The sequence below is a fragment of the Sceloporus occidentalis genome, unplaced genomic scaffold, assembly GCF_023333645.1.
Source record: "Sceloporus occidentalis isolate IW3139 unplaced genomic scaffold, rSceOcc1.0.p SCAF_3, whole genome shotgun sequence".
Lineage (NCBI taxonomy): Eukaryota > Metazoa > Chordata > Lepidosauria > Squamata > Phrynosomatidae > Sceloporus > Sceloporus occidentalis.
This window is the reverse complement of record NW_028316983.1, coordinates 88,240,531-88,262,293: the sequence shown is the minus strand read 5'-3', so window position 1 is coordinate 88,262,293 and position 21,763 is coordinate 88,240,531. Positions and strand designations below refer to the sequence as shown.

Sequence of the window (21,763 nt, the reverse complement as noted above, 5' to 3'; positions counted from 1 at the left end):
GTCCATTTCCTATATTTTGGTTTACATTTAAAGTGTGTGACCAACAGAAAAAAGTAAATAAACCCATGCCCTACCCACATCTTCCATGCAGGCCAGAAGAGCTTTGGAAATGGTGGATAACTACATTCCTTCCCCTGGTAAGGGTGTGTTGTTGTTGTGTGCCTTCAAGCTGACTCTGACTTCTTCTTGGCAGGATTTATTTAGAAGACCCTCTTAGACAGAACAAGTCTGACTTGCCTGAGGTTAACTAGTAGTTTTCCATAGGTGAGCAAGGGAATCAAACCCTGTTTTTGTCTGCCTTCAAGTCGTTTCTGACTTATAGTGACCATAAGGCAAGATTTCGTGGCAATATTTGTTCAGAGGGCAATTTGCCTTTGCCTTTCACTGAGCCTGAGTGTGTGTGAGTTGTCCAAGATTACCAGTGAGTTTTTATTGCCAAGCAAGGATTCAAGCCCTGTTCTCCAGAGTCATAGTTCCAACACTCAAACTACTATGCCATACTGGCTCTGTATTTGAACCCTAACTTCCCAGAGTTCAAGTTGAAAACTCAAAGCACTACACCACTATACCCAAACTAATAGGTTTTTATTTTTTTTAAAAATGTGATTAAATTATTGATTTTTTTATAAGTAGTTATTTCTGGTATTAGCACATACAACAGTGGAAGAAATCCTATTTCACTTTTTTCTAAATATCAAATATGCTATTTTCCAAAAATCTATTTTATTTATATGTAAATTCAGATTTGTCTGGTGACAGCCCTGCTAGCTAGGGCTAGGCCTCAATCAGACACAAGCCAATCTTAAAAAGATTACTTGTTTCAGCTACATTTTGATGAAAAAGTACTTCTCTGCTCTCTGATTTTCAATGTGATCAACATTTATTTACATCTATAGGTGGGAGAATCCACAGCAACATTCCAGGTAAATGGTGAGACTGTTCCTCATTTTGTATCCAAAAGCTCTCTTATGGTTATCATTAGCATCATAGTATGAATTATGGCACATTGCAGTTTTAACACATTGAAATAACTTTTAACTTATACTAAATAAAAACAACATAAAATCAAAAGTTGTTCTTTACATTGTGCGTATCTCAAATCATATTTTGAACAACTTAGCTTTTTTCACATTAAATGATACTAGTTTATAGCAAAAGTTGTATTTAAAGTGCATTTTTAATATCTATTCTTCTATAAGCATGCTGGTTTTGATCAGATGTTTTTCAAAAATGGTTACTTACTGCCTGACTTACCATACAGTGGATGACACAAACATTTTTAGGGTTTTGTTGCAACCAGTTATGCATGTTCTTACATACAGCATAGAGGTTGTGAAGACTTGGTGCTTGTCTAATTGGCCAACTACATTCAGATACCTGCAAAAGGGACAAGAGTGAAAAGCAATTCATTTGGAATGTCAAAATAATTGTGAATGCAATTAGTCTACATTGCCCACAGCACAGTCCCGCATATGTCTGTTCACTGAGTTCAGTAGGGTTCACACTAGTGATGTAATTTGTCACAAATTTTCTTCTTGAAGGAAACAACAAGTAATTTTAGCCATTTTCTCCCCATGCAGTTTTTAAAGCCTATTCACAAGTTAGAATTTTTTCTGCACAAAATTCACACATTTCATATAGAAAAGTGCATTTTCTGGAAACATTTTTTTCTACGTAGAAAATAATATTTCTGCATGGAAATATTGCCTGCACATAAAATGCACCCTCCATTGTGTTGTTAAAACATGGAATATCTCAATCAAGAAGTACAGATCCTGCATCTTTTGTTTTCATTTTTTTAAGTAAAAAAGTAAAAGTTTTTAAAGAAAAAAAGCAGAAGTTGATTTTAGTCATTTTGTTATGGATGGTAGGGTCCTGCAGTCCATGGCAGGAAATTGGTCCCTGGATCATCTGATGTCACCCATCCATGTTATAACTGTCTCTATCGGGGAAAGGCTTCCTTCTTCATGGAGACAAAAATGTGGACAGAAGAAGAGCCAAGCTTTGCAGTTCTGGTCTAATCAGCCTCCAGGAGGATACCTCCAGATAATTCAAGATGTTGATTTAAGATCAACCAATGCTAACACAACTTCTCTCATCAGCTGTCACATGGTACTTTTTTGAAGTTTTAAAATATTAAACTTTGTTTAATATTTTAAAAGTGGATATACAGGAGGCTCCACCAAGAAAATTACAGATTACAACCCTAAACACACTAAGGAGCAAGCTTTGCTTAACACAGTGGAACTTATTTCTAAGTAAATATAAGGTTTTTAAAAGCTTAATTTTTTTAAAACACAAGTTCATTCTAATTTGATGTATACTTCAATACAAGGTGATACCAAAATTCAATGGAAGCGATAGCAATTACTTAAAAATTTTAATGCTCTTGAATGTTTATTTAGCTGGGCCTATTTATAAAACAACAGAATGTGTATATGATTCATTGAATGTCTTAAGGCAGCCTAGGGATGCCAGTTGGATTTATAGATGACAGGGCTTTTCTATCACGGTGCAACAAAATAGGCTGAATGAATATTGTCCTCCATGTCTTCTCCTTCCACTGCTTTAAAATTAATGAGATTTTGTATGCAATTAGTCTAGATTGCCCACTGTTACTATCCTAATCTCAGCAGTTACTGTCAAAATGACCAATGAACCATACACTAAATATCCTCCAACTAGGCCTCAAAGCAGTTGAGTGTAAGCTATTAACTGGCTGTCAAGAAACAAGCACTTTGTTGGGGGAAGTATCTATAATTATGTATCTAAACACACATTTAAGAGATAAAAAAGCATCAGTTTCATTTTCTTTATATAATGACACTGGAAAGCAGTGAAAATACCAAAACATAATGGCTTTGATTCTAAGTTTCATTCCATGAACAGAAAGAGCTTCCTTTCATGGAAATAATTCTGCCCTTATATGAGCAGAACAATTTGAGTACAGATTCTTAACTCCTACCATTTATGGATCAAAAACCTAGGATCCAAACTCTTACATGTTAACATTATATACATCTACAGCCTCTGCTTGCAATGCTTATTGCAACTGCCAATGATGTTTTTTTAAAAAAACAAAATCAAAACAAAAACCTTTGACTTTGAAAACTACAACTTGTTTTATAAAAGGAGAGTGGTCAGGTCAGCTATCTGGAAAACGGGGGGGGGGGAGAGAGAGAATAGGCTGGATGCACAATCTATTTTCTGTGGGTAAGTATAAAAAGTATCAGTCGCTTACGCACTATTGTGACTAAGGGACTTCAAGCTGCCCCTTTTGAAGATGGATTGGGGCCACAGCAATCTCACACCATGGCCCCAATCTGCCTTTTTGTTGGCTGAAAAAGGAGCACAAGAGAGCCTCTCCTTTTTGCACTAACAAAAAGCCAGCTTTTCCTGCCCCACCATGGATGGAAGCCGGCTTTATGATGCTGTGGTGGAATGCAACGTGTAAGTCAGCCCACATGTGGGCAACTGGGCAGCTGGAAGCCATCCAGACAGTGGGGCAAAGGGGCAGTCTGTTTCACCCCTGTACAGCAATCATGCATATAAAATAGTTACCGAGGTTTCCTCTTCTGTAACTGTTACATATTCATGATTGCTACTTAGCCATGATTTTGACACAATTGTCACAATGGTCAATTGAAATTCAAAATCCTTTGTGTATGGAAATTTAGTGGCAAGTCCAGTTTGAACAAAGGCATTGGGAACTAGCATTTGCGTGTGGAAATGGAGTGGCAAGACCAGTTTGGCATTACAAACTAGTAGGTAGATGGAGAGAATAGATGAGTGTAGGATGTACCCATGAGGCTCAAGTCAGATAGTCTTGAAATGTGTGTAGTGTGCCAAAAAGCTGTTATTTTTGTTCAATCCATTGCTGAGAGATTGTAGTCTGTAGCTGAAACTCCAATTCGTCTGTTTCTCTTTCTAATCTGCCTTTGTAGTTCTTTTGTTCAAGGACCAGTGTTCTGAGGTCCCTGGGCATTCCATCTCAGACCTCAGAACAGCTATTTGAAGGCACACAACAACAGCAAAAGCGCATTATAACCTGATACAGCTTAGAGGCCTCTTGTAAGTAGGACTCTTTTGTATGGTGTTTGAGATAGGATGGTGGAAAGCTGCATATAAAGGGGTATATATTAGAGAAAATTGCATATGAATTGAATATATATTAAGGAAAACTGCAAATAAGTGAGAGTGTGAGTATGTGTTTGTACATGTGTTTAACTCGAGGCTGATGTGCAAATTGGATGAAACGCAACATGACTGAATACATGTAAAAACTGAGGTGAACTGGAAACAGATTTATTTCTCCATCCGTAATACTTCAGGCCACAAACATGGACAAATTATCAAGTAGAAAGATGGATTTTACATGATCTGTGGCTAATTAGTTATCACAGGCAATTTCTCTTTCTCAGGGTAGATATTTGTATCAAGCAATCTCTCTTTCCTACACCTTATAGTCTTCCCCATCCAGCAAATCATAAATTGGTTACCTATGGCACTAAATTCTCTCTTTCAAAGGCAGCACAGCATTCCTTTCCCCCCTTATTAATTACAGTAATGGCATAACTAATTTTACCAGTAGGGCTGAAATCATCATAAACCTTGTGAATATGTTTGACCCATCATTATACCAGCAGAAATCACTTACCCTGTTATGAAACCTCGTAGTACGATAAGACTTTGGTGACAAATTGAAAACTGTGTAGTGATCAGGATGTCTTGTATCCAAGAATGTCCGTACATCATCAATATGATTCCTAAATCCCAGTTCAACTCCTTCACCAGGAAATGACATCACTACCAAGAAAACCAGGAGGAAGTCACATTTATATTCTATACCAGACCAGCGACAACATTGGAGCTCAAAAGTTTAAATTACCTTTTTTATTATTTGAAGTAAGTGACCTACTTACCAATAATTCTTGAGGTAATATAAGAAATATCTAATTCTCCCTTGGTGTAACTGTGAAAAAGAAAGCAAGAGAGAACAAGAAAATAGATTATAGTTAATATGTATGTGCACATAAATATATAAAAATGTTTAGAAAACGTGTTCATACACAATCGATTTCCCCTAAATTAACCACATATCCTGGATGCTGATTATTGTCTCTGTTCCTCTGAATTCACCCATCATATTTGTTTAGCAAATGGATACCACCATGACAAACATTTCTGTAGACCATTTCTCCAATTTTGCTCCTATGATTCCATCTTTAATTACTGGAGTCATAATTTTGTGTCAAAACATTAAAATGTTACTGGTTTCTGAAATGTAACTATATAAACAACACAAGTGAAGATATTTCATAACAGCAACTTACTGGTTTGATAAATTTGTTGTTGTTAACTGCCCTTGAGTCGATCTCGACCCATGGCGACCCTATGGATGAAACATTTCCAAGACCCTCTGGCCTCCACTGCTATGCTTAATTCCTACAAACTCATACCCATGCTCTCCTTAAGAGAGTCTATCTATCTGGTATTTGGCCTTCCTCTCTTTCTACTTCCCTCCACCTTTCCCAGCATTATTGTCTTTTTCAATGAGTCCTCCCTTCTCATGATGTGTCCAAAGTACAACAACCTCAGTCTGGTCATCTTGGCTTCCAGGAAGGTTTCCATCTTGATCTGCTCTAGGACCCATTTGTTTGTTCTTTTGGCTGTCTATGGGATCCTGAGCACTCTTCTCCAGCACCACATCTCAAATGAATTGATTTTCTTCCTATCATCTTTCTTGATTGTCCAGATCTCATATCCATACATGGTAATAGGGAATATGATGGTTTGTATGATTCTAACTTTTGTCGTCAGTTGTGTATCTTTGCATTTTGATAAATTGCTTGGCACTAATATGCAAAAAAGCCATGGCAAATTAGTCATAAACCACTCTTTAGTACTCACTCTCACGTCCATGCTTCCCAACTTCCCCTGTATTAAAGATTCAGAATCTGCACCTAATTTGTATTATCATGAGTAAGTGGTCAAAGTCTCCAGTTCTCATCCTCTGTTCCTGCTTGCACACAGTAGTACCCAATATCTATTATATGATACTATTGTGTATACTCAGCTAATAATAAATGACCCTTTGATCTGAAGCTCCAGCAGCTACAGACCCAGAAAGGAGAACAGCATATAAGATAAAAGGATAAGCAATTGTAAGAAAAAGGAATGCTAAAGTGACCTCTTTGAACTTTAGGAAAGAAACAGAATCTTTAAATTAATTATGGTAGGCTCCACTCATTTGTCTTGATGCTGAAGACCTCAACAATCAGAAAAATCTCTTATTTCTGTCTCTGGTTCTGCACATACTTTCCAGACAGGGTAGGAGAGCTTGGCACAGATAAGAAATTTTCCTCTTCGTTATCTCACAATTCTATAACCTAAGGTCATGCAATGGAATTGAACAACATTATAAATTCATGAGAAAGAAAATAAAATAATTCTTCACACATCACACAGTTAGTTTATGGCAGTCTGCTTCCTGTTGCCCTTCAGATACCTTAGACTGAAACTACCACCTGTGTTGGCTGAGATTCTTGGAACTACAATACAACTGATATGGAAAACAGGTCAGAGGAGATGGTTTAGGGAATAACTTAATAAAGTTGGCTATTACTCATGATGAGCAAGTGAAATTTCTATTGGTAGTGCAAAGGAGTAAAGAACAATTGCCTCTGTTGTTGGGGGACAAGAGTCCTGAAGTTACAATTATGTGTGTGTTTGGGTGGATGTTGCAGTAATCAACCATTATCTCAGAACATATATGTACCAGGTGCAGGAAAAACAAAACCAAAGTAAAGAGCTTTATTCTTAGAACTCCCAATTTTTTCAAAGAACTTCACTTTACCAGACTAAAATCTACCTAAGACAGTTTAATAGTTTAGTCTTATATCAATGTGTATGGCCCTCAATTATTTAATTTAAACCAGAGGTTCAAGCAGCAATGGACTCTCTGCTTCTGACTCTCCAGATATAGTAAGCTTTAGCCAGCATAACCAATGATGGTAGTGGCAATCCAACAACAGCTGAAATGCCACTCCTTTTTTATACATAAGTTAAAGAATCATGCTGAGTCACAATCTTTTCTTCTCTGTCAACATGCACATAGGCACAGCTGATTGTTTTGCAAGTGCAGCCTATGTCATGACAGAACAACCAATATTTATTCTAATGGGAAATGCCAAAAAACCTTATGGAAATGGCAGGAAAACTTTTATTATCAACAGCTGAGGCCCTGGTTTAGCTGGCAATGCAGAATCTGGTCCTTCTGATCAGGTTCACTTCCAGCTCCATCTCTGGCCCCACCAAGATGCCAATATTTAGAGATTGACAGCCAAAAATTTGGAGATCTGATAAATTTAGAGATCCAAACAATGGAGTCTTGTGGCACCCCAGGACTGACAGATTTATTTCCACATGATCTTTCATGGAGTATAACCTACTTTCTCAGATCTAAGATGTCAGATCTGAAGGAAGGGATTACAAATGTTGAATCTGAAATAAACAATAGATTACAGTCGACCCTCCACATTCACTGGGGTTAGAGGCACAGGACCCCTGTGAAAGTCTGGAAAAAACATTTTTAAAAACCCTACTCTTTTTTTTAACCTGCAAGAACACCTCTCCAGGAATCTCTATGTCCTCCACTGCAACTCTACAGCCAACATCTGGCAGAAGTTGACCACAGAATTGCACTGGAGGGCCTACAAATGCCTAGAAAATGTTCTCTCTAGGTCCTCCAGTGTTAATCTGTGGTCAGCCTCTGGCAAAGTCACACTGGATGAAATAGATACTCCTGGAGAGTACATTAATATGCAAAAGGATCTTGTAGCACCTTTGAGGCTAACTGAAATATGAGCATTGGTAGCAAGGGCTTTCGTAGATTTGAACCTGTTTCTTCAGATGCATGTCTAAATGTCCACAAAGTCTATGAAAGCTCAACGTTTATCTTTCAGTAAGTGTCAAAGGTGCTGTAAGATTCCTTTGCATACTGACACTTTGCTGCAAGATCTTTTTGCATACTGATTTTCCAGACTAACAGGGCTATATCTTTGAATTCTAGAGAAAGCATATTAATCAAATCTGTGAATAATCAGATCTGCAAAACTCAAAGCCACAAATGCGGAAAACCGACTGTAATTGCTCATTGCATAATAAAATGCCATAATCATGTTGTGCCAAGCTCAGGCTTTCACATCTACCTTTACTGCAGGGTGGACAAAGTGCAGTCCACAGGCCATTATCCCCAAATGTCCCAACTGCCCTCCAGATGGTATGGGGGCATTTGCCTCATTGGTGGACCCCATGGTTCATTTTACATGTGAGAGCTTTTATTTAAAAACAAAAAAATTAAGAGGAAGTGACTTCCACTCCTTGTTGTTAAAACAAGGGAGTTTATTGCATTCAAGTTAGAATGGCCCTTGAGCGTTATTAAAGGGACCGTTCTGGGGACGGGAGGCGGTGGGAAACGCTGTATATCACACAGTGAGAACCCTGCCACTGCCAAGCATTCCCCTTCCGTTCTGGGAGCGTTCCCCAGGGCCGATTTTCAGGAACGCTTTCTCAAGCATTCTCGAAAATCGGCCCTTTAGAATGGTCCCCAGAATTAGGGTTGCCATAAGTGAGGACCTCCAAACCGGGACAAATGTAGGACAAATGTAGGGCAACATTTTCAAATGTAGGACACATTTTTATAAAAATGGAGGACGCGCAAAAAATTGAGGTTTTTTTTTTAAAAATGTTAATATAAATGTATGTTTTTAGGCATGATCAAAATGGAGGACATTTTGGCATTATTCGTAGACAGATGGCAGAAATGTATTTGCCTCAGGTTCAACTGTACTTCTCAGAAGTGTGTACTTGGTCAAGGGACTGTGGTTTTTCTTCACTGCGCATGAGTTTGTAAAAACCACAGCAAGTTACATTGGCCGTGCCTCAGAGGCTTGTTGATATCAATATCACCACCATCATCATCATCATCATCATCATCATCATCATCATCATCATCATCATCATCACCACTATAATTGTGCAAGAAAGGCAGACTTGTTAGCATTCAAAGCGCCATAAATACACAGAAAATGCACTTGCATATATTTAATAATAAAAAATAATGAAAAAATAAATAAAAACAAGGCAGGGGTGTATATATTTAATAATAAAAATTAATGTAACAAAATAAAACCAAGCAATAATAAAAATTAACAAAATAAAACAAAAACAAGCAATAATAAAAATTAATGAAATAAAACAAAAACAAGCAATAATAAAAATTAATGAAATAAAACAAAAACAAGCAATAATAAAAATGAAATAAAATAAAAACAAGCAATAATAAAAATTAATGAAATAAAACAAAAACAAGCAATAATAAAAATGAAATAAAATAAAAACAAGCAATAATAAAAATTAATAAAATAAAACAAAAACAAGCAATAATAAAAATTAATAAAATAAAATAAAACAAGCAATAATAAAAATTAATAAAATAAAACAAAAACAAGCAATAATAAAAATTAATGAAATAAAATAAAACAAGCAATAATAAAAATTAATAAAACAAAAACAAGCAATAATAAAAATTAATTAAATAAAATAAAAACAAGCAATAATAAAAATTAAAAAAATAAATAAAATAAGTATTTTAATAATAATAATAATAATTTGTTTTATTTATATACCGCTATTCCAAAGATCATAGCGGTGAACAGCAAGTAAGCTAATTAGCAAGTAAGCTAATTTGCCCCCAACAGTCTGGGTACTCATTTTAGCGACCTCGGAAGGATGCAAGCCTGAGTCGAGCTTGGGCCCTTTTGCTGGTCTTGAACTCGCAACCTTGTGGTTTCGAGTGAATGGCTGCAGTACAGGCATTTAACCACTGCGCCACCATTTTTATATTTTTAAATATAATTTAAAAACCCCAAAAAACCAAGGCAGACCTAATGGCCACTGACTCAGCTCTCCTCCTCCTCCTCCTCCTCCTCCTCTGGCCCAATTCTGCCCTGGCCTTCAGGCACCCTTCCTCCGGCTCCTTCCTCCTCCTCTTCCTCCTCTCCCCCCTCCTCCTCCTTTTGATGGCTGGCACGGGGGGGAGGAAAGTGAGGCAGGCGTGCGCGTGGGGGGGGAGGCAAGCAGGGCAGGCGCGCGCGCGCGCAGAGGGAACCGGGGCAGGCGCGCGGGGGGAGGAAAGTGAGGCAGGCGCACGCGGGGTGGGAGGAAAGTGGGGCAGGCGCGCGCGCGGGGGGAGGTAAGCAGGGCAGGCGCGCGCGCACGCAGAGGGAACCGGGGCAGGCGCGCGGGGGGAGGAAAGTGAGGCAGGCGCACGCGGGGGTGGGAGGAAAGTGGGGCAGGCGCGCGCGGGGGGGGAGGCAAGCAGGGCAGGCGCGTGCGCAGAGGGAACCGGGGCAGGCGCATGGGGGTAGGAAAGTGAGGCAGGCGCACGCGGGGGTGGGAGGAAAGTGGGGCAGGCGCGCGCGCGGGGGGAGGTAAGCAGGGCAGGCGCGCACGCACGCAGAGGGAACCGGGGCAGGCACGCGGGGGGAGGAAAGTGAGGCAGGCGCACGCTGGGGTGGGAGGAAAGTGGGGCAGGCGCGCGCGCGGGGGGAGGCAAGCAGGGCAGGCGCGCGCGCAGAGGGAACCGGGGCAGGCGCACGGGGGTAGGAAAGTGAGGCAGGCGCACGCGGGGGTGGGAGGAAAGTGGGGCAGGCGCGCGCGCGGGAGGAGGCAAGCAGGGCAGGCGCGCGCGCGCACAGAGGGAACCGGGGCAGGCGCGCGGGGGGAGGAAAGTGAGGCAGGCGCACGCGGGGGTGGGAGGAAAGTGGGGCAGGCGCGCGCGCGGGGGGAGGCAAGCAGGGCAGGCGCGCGCGCGCGCAGAGGGAACCGGGGCAGGCGCGCGGGGGGCAGAAAGTGAGGCAGGCGCACGCGGGGGTGGGAGGAAAGTGGGGCAGGCACGCGCGCGGGGGGAGGCAAGCAGGGCAGGCGCGCGCGCGCGCAGAGGGAACCGGGGCAGGCGTGCGGGGGGAGGAAAGTGAGGCAGGCGCACGCGGGGGTGGGAGGAAAGTGGGGCAGGCGCGCGCGCGGGGGGAGGCAAGCAGGGCAGGCGCGCGCGCGCAGAGGGAACCGGGGCAGGCGCGCGGGGGAGGAAAGTGAGGCAGGCGCACGCGGGGGTGGGAGGAAAGTGGGGCAGGCGCGTGGGGGGGGAGGCAAGCAGGGCAGGCGCGCGCGCGCGCAGAGGGAACCGGGGCAGGCGCGCGGGGGGAGGAAAGTGAGGCAGGCGCACGCGGGGGTGGGAGGAAAGTGGGGCAGGCGCGCGCGCGGGGGGAGGCAAGCAGGGCAGGCGCGCGCGCGCGCAGAGGGAACCGGGGCAGGCGCGCGGGGGAAGGAAAGTGAGGCAGGCGCACGCGGGGGTGGGAGGAAAGTGGGGCAGGCGCGCGCGCGGGGGGAGCCAAGCAGGGCAGGCGCGCGCGCGCGCAGAGGGAACCGGGGCAGGCGCGCGGGGGAGGAAAGTGAGGCAGGCGCACGCGGGGGTGGGAGGAAAGTGGGGCAGGTGTGCGCGCGGGGGGAGGCAAGCAGGGCAGGCGCGCGCACGCGCAGAGGGAACTGGGGCAGGCGCGCGGGGGGAGGAAAGTGAGGCAGGCGCACGCGGGGGTGGGAGGAAAGTGGGGCAGGCGCGCGCGCGTGCGGAGGGAATGGGGCAGGGTGCGCGCTGCCACTGGCCCCTGCTGAGGCCTGGGCGGCGCGCAAGCCCTCCCAGTGGGGGCGCGGTGGCGGCGGCGCTTCTGCCACCTGCCGAGGAAGGGGAGGAAGGGGGAGCCGGAGGAGGAGGTGGGTTGGCGCTGCAGCAGCCGCATTAGCAGCAGCGGCAATGGCCGGAGCGGGCCCCCAAACCGGGAACAAGGCACGGGTGGGGGCCCAAACCGGACCGGGACCGGGAGGGGCCCCCCGAAACCGTGAATGGCACGGGGCCCGCCGGGTTATGGCAACCCTACCCAGAATGGTCCCTTTAAGAACGCTCAAGGGCCGTTCTAACTTGGATGTCATAAACTCTAAGGCCTCTCTTCAGTCTGTAATGGCTTGGGGTGATCTGAAATATGGAGAAGATGCTTCCCACACCCCATACAGGGCTTTGGGGGCAAAATTGTGTTGAGGTTTTGATGCGGATTGTAGCAGGTCTCCTTGTGAAGCTAATGTGGCCCTTTAGTCACCCACAGTTGGCTGCCACTGCTTTAGTTTGATTCGTGAGCATATTTCCCTTTTTACTCTTAATCTTTCACCAGGCTACTAAGTAATCTAATTTCTTTTATGCAAGATTACTATAACCTAATTATTCCTTACAGACATCTTGAAATTGCTGTTTTGATAGTATAAACCAATCCAAGTGTATGTGTCTCACAGTACCTTGCAACAGATTGCATAACTTTAGTAGAGGTGTCTTTTAGAGTGTCCTTCAGGTTATCCTTTAAATTGCTGAAGAGTCTCCCTGCTCCTCCTTTCATCATGTCCAACAGACCACCTCCATAGCTAGTCTCCATGTCAGGAGATGAGGCACCTTAACAGAAGAAAATAAGGTATAAGAATATGCATATTGCTTTTCAAGAAGTTGCTGCCTTTAATCATGTGATAGTAGTGTAACAGGTAATAATTCCACTGCACTACAGAAGAAAACAAAACACAATTCTAAGTCACTTTATCCATGCTGTAAGGCTTGTGGATGCCTACTGTGACTTCTTCCTTTCTCCCCGTTCAAGCAGAGACCCCACATCCTTATCACAATCAACTGTAGTACATGTGTTCAAAACAGCCCAATTATCTCCAACATTTCTGGTGAGCTTCTGTCTGGGTAATTGTGAAAGACTAGGATGTTTTGTTGTGAACACTGTCTTTGTTGGAAAGGATTGTTACCAACATGTAATGTTGTGCGACAGAAATTCTTCACTAATTTAGTAGTTGTTTTCCTCACTGCAAGAGCTTTTCAAAAAGAAACAGAGAAGAAATACAGGTGGCAGCTTGTGATAACATCCTCATTAATAACCTTATGGGCAGGATATACTTTAGTACTATAAGGCTGCATAAATACTTAACCACCACCCAGTGCAAGCTGAATGCTTAATGGTCTCTTTCACTGTCTCATTTCCTTGACACTTCTACAAGTTGGGCAGCTAAGGTTTACATACATCCAAAAGAAAATTTCCTTGTTCACATTCTAAAACAATTTACCCTACAGAAAAAGTCTATAAATTCATGCTTAAAATTGCCATTTAAACAATGATGACACAAAACACAGCCAAGGGCAATATAATGCTACTGAAACAAAAAATGTGTAGATGATCTGGTCACCCTATTCATTCCTCAGAAACAAAGAGACTAATGAAATGCACCCTTTTCTTTTAAAAAGTCAAAAAGCGAAAGACAGACCAGACATTGTCCAAGTGACTGCCCTGTTTTGTTTTCATGAGATATGGAGACATCGCTTGGCTTATTCAAAAAGTAAATATAAAAATGCAAGGGAATGTAACTTCTAGAAGTTGAAAAGTTATTTGCTTTATTTGATTTTTTTTTATAATATACAATATATTAAATGCATTTACAAATAACACTATATTATTATATTAATCACTATTTCACTGACCACTATTAGCTCTTTTTTCTAGGATTCAAATGCCATGCTTTTATTTTCATTTATTTTTCCTGATCTAAAGCTATTTTGGACCAAGCTAACATTGGCAGGTAACACTTATTTTTTTATTATTGATTTTTAAAAATAATTAAATTAAATTAAAAATAGCTTTAAGATTGGAAAAAAATAAATGAAAATAAAACTTTGGCATTACAGCCTTTTGTGACTTAATCTAGTGTTTCCTATCTTTTAAAGAAAGCCTATTCTCCGAACCCACTCAGAACCTATGAAGGCACATAATGAATAAAACTTGTTTATCAAACATTTTTTTTCTTTTTGGAGGGGAAATTATTGTATGGCAAATTATAATATTCTACAGGTTTTATTACTTTTGATTATTTGATTGGTCATTTCACCATCATCTTTTAAACACTTCAAAACAACTCTAAAAATTGCTTCATACTCTTATTAGCTGAGAATCTCTGTATAGATTTTAGAATGCAATACACAGTTCAGAAAGTTGACAATCTCCTGAAGTGAGAGGGAGCTGTGTAACAGTTTGGAAACCATGTACTGTATTTTTGGAGAGACAGTAAGATGAAGGACCTTGGTTTATAAATTCTTTGGAATCTGATATAGGCTTAGAAGATCAACTATTAGTTGAAACACTGCCTCCACTACTCATATATCTGTAAATAAATCACATGTTAGTGAGATGCCAGTCTCCAGTTCTCTTTCATAAAAATAAAATTAAATCTACTGCAATCCTAAACCCACTGAGTAGGATGTAAATCTCACTGAACACAGCGGGTCTTACATCTAAGTAAATATTTTTAGAATTGTACTGTAAATCCTAAATCTTCTGAAAATTACTGAAGTATGTCAGGGCCTCCTCTCTGCCAAGAAAACTAGATGAACAGTCCAGCAATAGGATATTTACAGATCAGGCATTTAGTGGTATATTTTGTTTAAAAAGTGAATTTAGCATTAGCATGTCTTCGCCTTCTAATATAATTCGCAATGAGTCTTCTGAACATACAGCTTACACATTTTCTAGTAAAAGGAAAAGCCAATGTAAGTCAGAACTGCTGAAATTAGAAACAAACATTGCTAGTTGAACAGTCACAAACATTGTGACTGAATTCAGCATTTCCAATAAGGGAAGGCTATTCACAGAGTTTATCTTGAAACTGTGAAGGTTCATTAAAACATGAACATTAAGAGATACTTGCACATTTCAGGAAGCTGATATTTCAAATATTGCTTTATGAAACATATGCACATCAATGAAAACTACATGGCTCTGTCACTCTGTCCAGACTCTACCACACTGTCCCATCCTGCATTTCTATGTCCTTCTTCTTGAAGGAAAGGACTACTAAAGATGAAGAAGCATCCAAGTATCTAATTGGGTATAAAACAAATGCAAGGGTTGTTATATATATATATTTTTAACTTAGGGTGAGCAGCTGCCATGGCACTAGGAATCACTTTACAGGTTGGCTAAGTGTTCAAGGATAGCTTTTTTGTTTGTTTATTTTGTGATTTTTACAGGGTTTTAGTAAATATACATAAAACTAACTAGCTAGCTATGCAACATAGATTACATTAGCTACAAATAAAAAACCTAATTAATTGAATACAATTAAATTAATTAAGGGAGTGTAGTGGTCTGAGTGATAGACTATAACTCTGGAGACAGGGTTCTAATCATGGCTCGGCCATGGAAGCTCAGTGGGTGACCTTCGGCAAGTCACACTCTCTTAGCCTCAGAGTATGGCAAAGGCAAAACCCTCTGAAGAAACTTGCCAAGAAAATCCCATGATAGGCTTGAATTAAGGTCACCATAAGTCAGAAATGACTTGAAGACAAACAACAACAACAACAAATTAACTAAACTTCCCACTCATTTTTAAGAAATAAAATCCTACTGTTATTTATTGAATTTCTATATAAATAAACCTTAAGTGTACTTAAATTGATTTTCATTAGCATTATACTGACTTTTCATATTAGAATATAATGAACTAAATCAGTTATTGATATCCCACTGACTACAGTGTGTTTAATTCATTTACCAATGGAACATATTTCATTTAGCAGCTTGTTATGAAATTTTGGTATAATTATTATTTTTATTTATTTATTTCCAGGATTTATATTCTGCCTTTCTTCCACAATGGGATTCAAGGTGGGTTACAATATATTAAAAAGACATTGATTAGAAAAGTTAAAAAATAAAAATAAAGAAAAACAGCAGCGTTTAAAACAGTAAAGCTAAAGAAACATTAAAACAGGACACTACATTACTCAAATAAAATCTATCCACCAAATGCCTGCCTGAATAAAAATGTCTTCAGCTGCTGGCAGAAAGAAACATTGTGAAATGTTTTTAAAAATTAAAAACTAGGCATATTGAAGGTGAACTGCAAAGAAGAGGTTGCAGCCACATACAACATGTGAGCTGTACTTTCTTACCCTCCAAAATATCTAGGCCTTATCAAGTAGTAATGAACTGACATTCCATCTTCCACACACAGAACAAATAATATGGGCAAAAAGAAAATTGTTCATGTGCACTCGTACTACTTTACTGGAAACAGTAGAAATATTCAAAATGACAGAAATACTGCTGGAGAAAAGCACTATGTAGCCTTAGACATATACAAATTTGTCAAATTATTACAATGAATTGGATTTTTAATTGCATTTTTCAGCTGTCTGTAGAAAACCTATTACTAGCAACAATATGTTAGTGTCTGGAAATGTATGCCTTATTCATAAAATTAAATAATAATTGAACATATATTAAATATTAGATCTGGCATGTATGTATGGGCCTTCAAGTGACCTGTTGATTTATGGGGACCCCATGAATTTCATACAATTTTTTTTCTTAAGTAAGGCATATTCAGAGATGATTTTGCCAGTTCCTTCCTCTGAAAGGAGGATGCATGGTATTTGTTGATGGTCTCCCAATCCAGTAGTGTTCAGGGACGAACTTGCTTATCTTCCAAGATCAGACTTTGGTGCCTTTAGGGTATTTAGGCTTTGTTAACCAAGACATGGCATAAATGTTGTTTAGCTCTGCTTTATATAACTTACTGGAAGCAGATTTTGCTGCCCCCAAAGGGAAGGACCTCTTTCTTACAACATGGAAGGCTGTTTACCCAGATGAGGTATCCTTCTGATAGAAAATGGTGGAGGCAACTTTTGCAACTTCCCCTGTAGCCCCTGCTGCTGCTGCTGGGAGCTTTCTCTGTAGAGAACTCTGCATGCCATTCCCTTAATGTTTATAGGGCAACTCATAATACACATTTCTAACATGACAATAGCTAAATGAATGAAAATCATAAAAGTGAAGACATTCTCATCAGATTTCTGTAACTTTACTAGAATCAGAAATGCTTGAATGAGAGAATAACATAAATAACCTGGAAATGCTCCTTAACTGGTTGTATTTATTACGTATGAACATGCTTGGGATTCATACTAATTTGCAACATAAATCTTGACATACAAAAGCAGAGTTCATTATTATTACTGCTCCTACTTTCATTACTACCATCTTCATGACTATCATAACATTGTTTTTGTTACTTAGTATGAACAGATGGGAAGTAGAAAATGCATAATGAATGCAGCAATATGCAAGTAGCATACAAGTTTTCTTGGAATAAACCTAGCAACTTGAAACAGCTTTAGATTATTCCCTACACTTGCCTTCTCTGTTCAAGTAAACATTGCACACTCTGTATGATTACTTTGAAATATATCATTAACGCAACACACATAAAATAAATTCAAGGTAGCAGAGTAATAATGAGCCAGCCAAGGGATTTGGTGGATTGTTATAGAGCTGGTCTCCAGAGGTACTTCTCATTCACGGTAGAGTTCCATCTTGCCCTTTCTGTATTTGACCTAGTGTTGTGTGGGGTTAGGTTTGTGTGTGACAGAGAGAACAAGATAGCTCCTAGAATATGGAAAGTTCTTGAGAGGCAAAGCTCTCATAGCAAGCAAAATGATTGTTTTTTTCTCAGTAACACCAATAGGGCTAAACAATGAAAACTACAGAGAGCAGTAGCTTTACAGAGCACTACTGGCCCCAGCAGCTCTTTCCCTTTTCACCACCTATCTCAGCTGGATTGTTAGGGAGAGGAGGCAATTGCAGGTCAAAAAATTACACACAATGGTAAAGATCATTGAGTGATAAGGGACAACCAAGTTTTTATTTTTTTAAAAAGCAATGAACAAAGTAAGAATTACTGGCTACTCATAATGTACAAAATCCTATTAGGCCACTTACACAAGTGTAAGCAGGAGGGAAGAGGCCACGAGCACAGTGTCCATGAAGCAAATAAGGCACTGGAGAAATAGGTTGCTGGAATCTAGTGCATTTTGTCTTCTTTCCTCAACACCATCACACAAATCGTAGCACTAGTGTAGAGTACCAACAAGTACCAACAAAAACCAGGGAATGCAAAGAAGAAGTAGACTTCCAATCATTTCCAGGTTTACCTGCTGGCCAATTTTCAGGTAAAAAGGCAGTGTCACACCCTACCTTAAAGATGCTAGAACAAAAATTGTATCTCATTCCCCTTGCCTACCATGGTTAAAGACTAACACATGTATTATAATGTATTATAATATGAGCTTTCATGAACTATAGACTACTCCATCCAATGCATGACATGTTACTCAGAATTTCAGGTATACATACATTACACATGACTGGAGGTGGACTTATATATAGGTTTCTGTGATCTTAGTGTCTACAATCCCATCTCCAACCAGAATTCCAGCCTGGAATTCTGAAGAAAAAAAAACCATGCATCTGATGAAGGGGGAATATAGTCCATGAAAGCTCACGCTCTAAAAATGTGTTAAATATTTAAGGTGTCACAGCATTCTGGGTTGTTTTGCTGCAACAGGCTTAACACAGCTACTTCCTTTGCAAAGAGACAGAGTATGGGTGGAATTCATGGAAAGAATTAAAGGGACCACCACCATATGGATCGGATTCATAGTTATATCTGTGCCTTGTGAGACACAAAACAATCAGCAATGGATTTGGCTTGCCTTCTTTATGTTCTCTTAGAACGTCCTAAACAAAAGTTAAAAATAGTAGCCAGTTCATTAACTCTACCAAAATCATTGTAGCCCTGTCAATCAATTACTTCCATCTTTCTCAGGTCTGCATTTGGGGTAAAGGCTGCATATGATTTTGCCATACTATAGGGATTTTTCTGTTCTTTTTCCATCAAATTAAAATATGCACCATTTGATTTTGAAGTGCTCCATTTTAATTTAGTGCATTTTACTTGGATGACAAGTCCTCTTAGAAGTAATCATGTCACATTTTATAAGCACATTCCTGAAACTGTGTGTGTGTGTGTGTGTGTGTGTGGTTATACATATATATAATAGGGCTGCCTAATACAGTGGTTTAAAATCTATACTAGTAAAATTTGTGTGCTCAAGAGGCACTCTTATTTAGATTCAGCACTGAAATTTCTAAATGGATTGAGGCAAGTAAGTATTAGAAGATATTTCCAGCATGCCTTCCATGCTAACTCAGCAATATATCCAGTGCATAAAAGTTCTCTCAGGGATAATTTGGAATTGCCTCTTCTCAGAGGCACATCAAAAACCAAAACGTAGCATCTTCTGCACATAAAGCCTAATATTTATTTTATTATATTTTTAAAAAAGGTTATGTATCTAGTCATTTGGGGGGAAATTCAAACCTTTTTTATTGTAGTTTTACATGCATGCATTATCAATTATGCATATCAGACAATAAACACACATATTGAAGTAAATTACAATACTGTAAGAAAATTTTAAAAAGAAAATTTTTTACACTTCGTATCACATAACATATAACACACGTTTCTGACTTATGGCAATCCTAAGGCAAACCAATCATGCACTTTTCTTGGCAAGTTTATTCAGCAGGGGTTTGCCATTGCCATCTTCTGAGGCTGAGAAAGTGTGATTTTGCCCAAGGTCACCCAGTGAGTTTTTATACTCAAGCAGGAAATTTGAGATTCCCCTTATGGGCATCTCTCATATATTAAATTTACCTTTCACTTAAAACATGTCAAAATACAACTAGCTTCAATGTTTTACTTTGAAAATCATTAGTTTTCCATACCTGTGAATATCACCTCATGATTTTTCTCCCATATAAATTGTATAAGGACTTCCAATCTTTCAGAATATCTATTGATAAAATTATCAATAGATTAAAGGTTAATTTATCCATCTCAACTAATTCAAACTTTTCAATATCCATTCTTCTATTGAAGGTACTTTCTTAGTCTTCCATTTTTGGGTGTACACAAGTCTCACTGTTGTTATCATATACTGTAATATTTTTATTTGCTGTCTTTTCATTTCCCTTCTGTTAATTCCAGTAATAAATTTTAGGTTTGAAACTCACTTTTATCCTAATCATTTCATGAATTCATCTCCCATATTGTTTTGCTTTTTTACAGTTTTAAAGTTTTCAATTCTTTCACACTTCCAGCATTTATTATTCACACCTTCATAAATCTTTGCTAATTTTCTTGGTGTTAGGTAACTAATCTGGTAACAGTTTTCTCTAAAGTTGATGGATAATGTGAATTTTATTCCTCTGTGTCACATCCCTTTCCACCATTCCAATTCAATATTGGAATATATGCTTTCACCTGTTCCTCTTCTAACTCTATTCTTAATAACAACGTATAGGCTCTACCAATCAGGTGGTCCTGTTTCACATATATCTGGAGCTCTAATTCCATTTTCCTAAAATCAAAACAATATCGTTCTTTGTCGGTTTTAAAACTTTCAAATAACTGCCTGTGATACTACCACTAAAAATTAATGTGCTCTAACATAAGATCTTCTTTTGTTTTGAATCCACTTTGTTGAATTTCACATATCAATTAAGTCTTGATATGTCAACCAGCTTTCTTTCTCATTTTTGTCTATCTTAAAGAATGCCTTCTGTTCTGAAGTCCATGGTCCAAAATAAACTGCAGAAATAATTGTGTTTAAGACCAATTTAACTGTCCTGGCAGTTAACTGGATTATATCTAATTTAACTGGATTATATCTACAGTGTGTTTTGAATCTAAGTTGGTGTTTTTGGGTATAACCTGTTTTTATACTTGCTCCAAATTCTTAGAATATCAAGTCTTAAATAGCAAGTTTTAATTGGGACATGTATAAGAAATTGGAAAAGGGAGAAATCACCTAAGAGGAATTCAAGGGTAGGGCTAAAGTCAGAAAAGCTAAAGCGCAGAATGAAGTCAGGCTTGCTAGAGAGGTTAAGAACAATAAAATGGGCATTTTTGGTTATGTCTGTAGCAAAAAGAAGAAGGAAATGGTAGGGCCACTGTCTGGAAACGATGAAGAAATGCTAACAGAGGATAAAGAAAAGGCAGAATTAATCATCATCTTCTTTGCCTCAGTCTTCTCAGAAAAGGAAAAGGGTGCTCGCTCTGAGAAAAATGGAACAGAGGACACAATAGGGGCAATGCAGTACAGAATAACTAAAGAGGTAGTACAGGAATATCTGGTTAATCTAAATGAATTTAAGTCTCCGGGACCAGGTGAACTACATCCAAGGGTATTAAAAGAACTGGCAAATCTAATATCTGTGCCACTGGCAATAATCTTTGAGAACTCCTGGAGGACAGGAGAAGTCCCACCAGACTGGAGAAGGGCAAGCATCTTCAAAAAGGGGAGGAAAAGAGGATCCCAACAATTATCGTCCAGTTAGTGTAACATCAATACCAGGAAAGATTCTAGAGCAAATCATTAAACAGAGATTCTGTGAACATTTAGAAAGCAATTCCAAAATCAGAAAAACAAATCTGATAAGATTATCAGCTTGGTAGATGAAGGGAATACTATGGGTATAGTATATCTTGAGTTCAGTAAGGCCTTTGACAAGGTCTCCCATTAGATTCTTGAAAACAAGCTAATAGCATGTGGACTAGACATTGCAACTGTTAAGTAGATTTGTAATTGACTGACCAACTGAACCCAAAAGGTACTCAGTGATGGCTCTTCTTTATCCTGGAGAGAAGTGGCCAGTGGGGTGCCACTGGGTTCTGTCCTGGTCCCAGTGCTATTCAGCATCTTCAT

General features: G+C 39.7%; 1 protein-coding gene across 7 annotated transcripts in view; it reads right to left on the bottom strand.

Annotated features, from left to right (window-relative positions):
- DNAJC6 (DnaJ heat shock protein family (Hsp40) member C6) overlaps positions 1 to 21,763 on the bottom strand; it is a 93,267-nt gene that overhangs the window by 31,650 nt on the left and 39,854 nt on the right. For 6 of the 7 annotated variants that reach the window (XM_089515360.1, XM_089515363.1, XM_089515357.1 and 3 more), the window contains 4 exons: positions 12,406 to 12,556; positions 4,923 to 4,972; positions 4,658 to 4,806; positions 1,243 to 1,377 (listed from right to left, as the gene is read on the bottom strand). In XM_089515360.1, the coding sequence (XP_089371486.1) occupies positions 1,243 to 1,377; positions 4,658 to 4,806; positions 4,923 to 4,972; positions 12,406 to 12,556 (485 nt within the window). The remainder of the gene's footprint in view (positions 1 to 1,242; positions 1,378 to 4,657; positions 4,807 to 4,922; positions 4,973 to 12,405; positions 12,557 to 21,763) is intronic. The other variant, XM_089515358.1, reaches the window with a different exon arrangement.